The sequence below is a fragment of the Phytophthora infestans genome, genomic scaffold, assembly GCF_000142945.1.
Source record: "Phytophthora infestans T30-4 supercont1.7 genomic scaffold, whole genome shotgun sequence".
Classification (NCBI taxonomy): domain Eukaryota; phylum Oomycota; class Peronosporomycetes; order Peronosporales; family Peronosporaceae; genus Phytophthora; species Phytophthora infestans.
The window spans coordinates 4513890-4520527 of record NW_003303752.1 but is presented as its reverse complement, the minus strand read 5'-3'; the positions used below and the strand labels follow the sequence as shown (position 1 = coordinate 4520527).

Genomic DNA, 6638 nt, shown 5'->3' with positions numbered 1-6638 from the left:
TTCAGCATATCTCGCTTGAGAAACACGCTGTTTACTCCAGGATGGTTATCAAAATGATCTTCCAGTGTTCGCCACAGTAGGATAGGATCAGCACGTTGAATAACACTTGTAAATCGCATCTGTAGCTCTTGACTAAGTCCCGTCGTAAGTTCACGTTGAGCAACACGCAGTCGTTGCTTGAAACAGCCGCGCTGTCCTTCGTTACGTTGGTCTGCCATCGTTTCGCGCTCCATGATGGGGTCCAAGAGGTGTGCGACGTCGAGAATGGAGCAAATCTCGACGCGCCACGTCTGGGTAGTTGGTATCGATAAGTCTTGCGTTCAACTGCACGTGTCCGCTCTGGTTCATGCACCGCGTGCATCTGTGGGTCTCCAACCATGGGTTCGTCCGGAGCGGAGTCGGTCCCGGCCTCGGTCTGGACTGGCTGCGCTGCAGCCTCGGACGTTCTTGGGTTTCTTGGCGGCTCGCTCTGACGCGTGCTGGCGTCGGCGGTAAGTTCCTCTGTGCTTGGGTTTCCTCGGCGGGGGCCCGTACGGCGTCGGCACTCGCTGCGGTTGTGCTCGAGCCGCTGAGAATTCTTGAATGAGCTGCCTTTGTGGGCGTCGGGTAGATGCTTCCACTGGAATGTTCTGCACTTGCTGCTGATTTGTCAGTGTAGTCATAACGGTACCGAATTGGGCCAATAAGAGCTCGAGTTGTTGCTCAACTCGGGTTGATGACGCTTGTGACGTCGCATGTGTCTCGTTTGACGTTGTCTCGTCTGCTCTTGCAGGTAACTGCAACTCGTCGGACGCGCGCGAGCTCTGCGTACTCCGGACTGGGCTTCCAGCTCTCCTTCTTGGGCTCATAACCTGAGTGATGGTCGCTCCTCGGCTACGCCGAGTGGTGACCATTGTGATGAAGGAAGTAGTCGTAACAACAGTAAGTTGCAGGGACTGAAAGTCCAGCAGGGGAGAAAACCGAGTGCTGCTGCTTGCTCTTGACGGCGCAAGTTGTCGAGTGTGTAGCAGCACACGGAAAAACCCCGGTAACATATATTGGTAGGATTAGCAGTAGGATGGGGCTGGCGGCTCGCCAGCCAATGGTCCGTCGAAGGCCGGCTTCTGGACGCGAGCATCGCGTCCTGGAGGCACCTGAGCCTCAGGTTTGAGCTGGACGCAGTCCTGGCTCTTCCTCCACACTTCACAAACCCCACGTGGCCGTGACGTCAAGGACTACTCGATCGAGTACAAGAACAGCGAGCTGTACAAGTCGAACCGCGAGCGCACGCTGCAGTTGGCTGAAGTGTCCGGCGACTTTGTGTGCCACTCGACTCTGAACTACACGCCGATCGCCACGGGCTTCTTGAACCAGTTGAAGGAGCTCGTCGTTAAGCAGCAGCTCACGTACTGGCGCAACCCGCAGTACCACTTCTTGCGCATGTTCCTGTTCCCTCGCTTCGGTGTCATCTTCGGTCCGACCTTCTACCAGCTCGAGGCGGACAGCGTCAAGCGCATCGACTTGCACATCGGTCTCATCTACAACAGTATGGATTTCATCGGTGTCATCAACCTCATGACGGTGCTGGAAGTCACGTGTGCCGAGCGCGCCGTGTTCTACCGCGAACACATGTCGAACTACTACGGTCCGCTGTCCTACAGTCTGTCGCTGTGGCTCGCTGAGGTGCCGTACCTGATCTTCGTGATCGTGCTGTTCGTGACGATTGAGTACTGGCTGGTGGGCTGGAGCTACAACGGAGGCGACTTCCTCTTCTTCATGTTCGTCTTCTACCTCTACACGTCGGCTAGTACCTACGTGGGTCAGTGAATGTCAGCTCTGATGCCCAACGAGAAGGTGGTGAACGTGGCTGTCGGCGCGCTGTCGTGTCTGTTCAACTTGTTCTCGGGCTACCTGCTGCCGCGTCCGGCTATGATGGCTGGCTACAAGTGGTTCACTTACCTGATGCCGTCGAGCTACTCGCTTGCGGCGCTGGTGGGCGTTCAGTTCGGTGAGGCGCAGGACGTAATCTCCGTCACGGACGGTGGTGTCACGACGGAGATGACGGTGGCGCAGTACATCGAGGACACGTACGACTTCCGACCGAACCGCAAATACAACTTCATGGCTGGTCTCATGGTGATCTGGGCCGTGCTGCAGATGGCCATCTACCTCACGTTCAAGTACGTGAGCCACCTAAAGAGATATGCGGTGACGTTGAAGCCAAACGTTGTCCCGGTAGAGCAAAGTAGGATTAATGAGTAGCTGCAAATGATAGCGGCTGTTTGCGTGAACTTTGTTTTTGAAGTAGATTCTTGTTTGATTTTACATCATTTGAGCTCTGCTACATGTCTGTCTTATAAATAAAATAAATAATTGATGCAGCAAAATTGGCACACAGAGTAATTACTTATTATGTAATTATTTATTTTCTGAGATGAAGATTTTCAATAGGTTATTTTGGTCTAGCCAGTTCGGTAACCCAATCATTTATTTTCAGCTTTGACCAATATTCGGCACCAAACGGCTCCATTGCTGCCATAATTGACGCGTCATTCAGCGAGATAGTTCCGCGCGTGGTCATCAGTGTACACACCGAACGCCCTCCTGGTCAAACGCAGCGCAAACGTGCGAGACTGGCGAATGGTCGGATCGAATGATAGCCTGCGTGTTCACCACAACGTTCTGCAACGTGAAGAGACGACGGAACGCGGGCTTGACCAGAGCGCTGACAAGCGCTACGATTCTCAGTGGGCGATCTTCTCCTTCGGATTGACAGGATGCGATTTCTCCACGTGTTTAGCGCCGCGCAACAGTCTTTGCCGATGACGCCCCTCGTTGCTTCCCAGCAGATTTCATGTTTGGGTCGGCCACCGCCTCGTACCAAGTTGAAGGCTCGTGGAACGAAGGCGGTCGCACTCCAAGTATCTGGGACGATTTCTGCCGCACGCACCACAGGACGAAAGTGGTGTGTGCCAACGTCGCTGACGCCTTTTACCATCGCTACCGAGACAACGTCAAGCTCATGGTCGACACTGGCTTGCAGTCCTCGCGCTTCTCCGTCTCGTGGTCAAGAGCCATGAACTGGAATCCAGAGACCAAACGTATGCAGCTAAACCCTCACGGCCTTGCGTTCTACCACGCTCTTGTCGACGAGCTCATCACCAACAACATCGTACCGATCTTGACGCTGTACCATTGGGATCTGCCGCTCGAGCTACACACGGAGCTCTCTCTTTAAGGCTGGCTGCACGCAGACATCGTCGACCACTACGTAGAATTCGCGACGCTTTTGCTCCACGAGCTGGGAGACATAGTGAACATGTGGATGACATTCAACGAGCCACTGACGTTCACTACTGCCGGCTACGCTAGCGGTGCAGGAGCTCCAGGGCTGAAAAGTCCGACACTTTTGCATACATTGTGGCTCACAACGTGCTTCGTTCATATGCAGCTGTTGTCAAAGCGTTCCGAGACTTAAAGGCAAGTTCACCACCCGTTCTCGACCAAAAGGCTCGTATCGGCATCACATTGAACTCAGATGCTGCCTATTCGCTCGACGAGAAAACCCCGTTGGACGTCGCCTGCAGCGGGAAGGAAGATGCAGTTCGAACTGTACTGGTTCCTCTCACCTCTGGTTACTGGAGACTATCCGGCAACCATGCGGGAACTAGTGGGCTATCGCTTGCCGAGATTCACAACCGAGGAGACGGCGCTATTGAAGGGATAGTACAGCAGCAGGCGCTTTCATCCTCGTCATGGAGACCCACCCAGCCCGTGCCAACCACCAAATATGGACACTTCTTCTTGTTCCACTCTGGAGTCGTCGATGCCACTTCCTCCTTCATAAGAGACGAGGCGTATAGATGGATACATGAGCTTCACACTGAGCACCACCTCGTAGGGCTCAAAGTGGACACGGCACACTTCACGACGTCCCCACTCTCCCAACTGGGTTTCGTCTGCACCAAGTGTAACTCGTACGCGTCTTCTCCCGTGTGCGCCATTTGGTCGGTCTCATACTCAGGGATGCCGAACCTGGGAAGGAGGCGCTACATGTGCCCAAGCTGCGACTAGTTTTCATCAAGGAGCACAGACAGGGAGCCATCTCCATGGTCTCGCAGCTCGGCCTGTACGTGTTGGCTGCCGTGGGCTCCAAGCTCATCGTTTACGAGCTTAAGTCAGAGCAGCTGATCGGCTGCGTGCTCTACGACAGCGCAGATGTACGTCGTGACGCTCAGTGAGGTCAAGGACTTTGTCATGTACGGAGACGTCTACAAGAGCATACATTTCTTGCGTTTGGGGGAGATGCAGAGGTAGTTAGTGCTGCTAGCCAAGGACTACGAACCTCTGGCGGTATCTGCGACATCGTTCAGTGTGTATGAGAAGAAACTGGCGCTGCTAGCGGTGGATATGGACGAGAACCTGCACGTGATGCAGTTGGCCCCGCAAAATTATCGAGTCTCGCGGTGGCCAGCGTCTGCTGCGAGTGAGCGACTTCCACTTGGTTGTCCAAGTCTCGGGTTTGTTCCGGAAGCGGGTGGATGCGTCTGGATCGGTGGTGTCTGCTACGAAGTGACGCAATACAGCACCTTTGTCCTACTACTTGAACGTCATGTGTACGTCGGAGGGAGGTGTCACCCTCTGGTTCCTGTCGGGAAGGGCGTGTTCCGTCGTCTCTTCAAGTTGCAGAACGATATGGTGAACACGCTGCCTCAGAATTGCGCGCTGAAACCTCGGGAGTTCTGCATGCTTAAGACCAACGCAAAGCGAAGATATGGCAGACCGGACAAGAAGAAGTGGAAAAAGTGCTTCCTGGACGCCTTCGTGCTGTGCCGCTTTTTGCAATTTGCTATGTGGCGCAGAAGGAGCTTGCACGCTGCAATCGGTACCACGCCCGAGGTGGTCATCACAACCTGCTCACGCCACGTCGACATTCCTGTAGCTGATGCGTTGTTAGGGACGAATCTCGTGGCGTGCAAACTGAACGTTCCAGCCCAAGGCTTCCGTGTTGTGTGTTGCTCGCGTGGTCGTTAGTTGTCTTGCTGGGCTCATGGAAGGACATTCGGCTACTACATGTAGAAGAGTGTATTCTAACTTGGTGAAGAAAGACTTTTGGCAAAGAAGAGCAGCAACTTGAGATGTATATGTGTTCGCAAAGGCTCGCCGATTGTTTCAATTGATGCGTGTGTATGCTCCGACAGGAGTCCGAGCGAATTGCAGTCTCCACTATCTAACGTCGTGGATCGGCCAGGTCGAGCAATCGCATTGGATTTCTTCAATATTTACGCCTCTCTATTGCTTAAGTGTCGAGATCGACAGCCTGCGTTACATTCAGATAACCAAAGTTGTGAACAGATTTCATGGTAAAGCAGCTCATACCAACAACAAATGATACGGTACAAGTCAAAACGAAATGATCCAAACCTTTTTTTTAGTTAGTGTATGTATATAGAAGTCGAAACCTGACAACCACAAACTCCCGCAGTTCTATCAGTAGCCGAGCGCCGCCGCTGCGCGGCGGTATTAGTAGTTTAGGTTTAGTTCTACTTGTTTTGGCTTTCTCGCCGAAGCGTAGCGGAGGCGAAATAATTATTAAAAAAACGCTGAGCCCCTATGCGCCTAAATCATTTCAATAACCTGGGTCAGCATCATGATTACCTGATTAAAATAATACTGTAATTCTAATGATAATTCTGATGCAATCTCTGTTATTGTCTCTTCTACCAAAATCACATGCACTTCAAATAACATTTATACAAACGCTACACAATATGTTTAGTTTAGCGTCGTGCTCGATATCACGGGCCATTTCTGAGCCGCTACGAAGCTTAGCTCACATCAACGCAAGAGATAGTAATGACCTGTCCAGCTTGCACTACTTACCTGCTTGTACTGCCTATTTGAGCTTGTAAGTAGCTAAAGATTGATCATTTCTCATACTCATTTCAATTTAAGCTAGAATACATTCACAGCCACGGAATGCGTCGATCGAGCAAGCGTGTACCCCAAATCGTACGTTAGCAGCTGCAGGTCGTCCGCTGATAAACTGCCCTCGTCATACACTACACATACCCTGCAGCGTACTGTCGCCTCAAATGTAGAAGCCGAGTCGGTGGGGATCAACCACAGAGGCTATCACCGTACCTGGTTTCACATTGCCCTTTGAGTCTCCGTCGGGTGGATTGCCCGGAAAAGCTCGCGCTTGATGGCGTTTATTCACCACAATGAAAGTCACTAACAACTTGTAGTCGCCAGAAATCATCTTGAAGGCTACACCCAGAGCCCGCATTCCCATTTGCAAAAACGCTGGGCATATCACCGACACTCACACGATCCTGGCAATAGACCACGGCTCCGGTCTGCTCTCCGTGTTCTTGCAGAAAACAAGGAATAGTTATTTCAGCATTTATGTCATATTTTCAATGCTGCGACGCGGGTTCTTGTCTGACACACGCTGCGTATTTCGCAAAATACGCCCGTCGACGCCACAATTACGGCAATCGCAGGTTGATTACACACCCCATATCTACTACGTTCCACATCGACTCCAATATATGATCGAGGTCGCAGTACGGATCAGCGAAAGAGCACCTTTCAGCGCCGCATTCTTGCCACCAAGTCTCATATTAACCTTCGAGCAAACATTAGCACAAAAGTCC

The 6638-nt window shown here is 52.2% G+C and overlaps 1 protein-coding gene across 1 annotated transcript; it reads left to right on the top strand.

Moving 5' to 3' along the window:
- Window positions 1-1057: 1057 nt before the first annotated feature.
- PITG_05705 (ATP-binding Cassette (ABC) Superfamily) lies at window positions 1058-5013 on the top strand (the record flags this gene model as incomplete). Its single annotated transcript, XM_002999272.1, has 8 exons — window positions 1058-1084; window positions 1162-1716; window positions 1834-2159; window positions 2477-2622; window positions 2793-3168; window positions 3360-3876; window positions 4023-4199; window positions 4363-5013. The coding sequence occupies 8 exons, from the start codon at window positions 1058-1060 to the stop codon at window positions 5011-5013; spliced, it is 2775 nt and encodes a 924-aa protein (XP_002999318.1).
- Between the last annotated feature and the right edge of the window lie 1625 nt (window positions 5014-6638).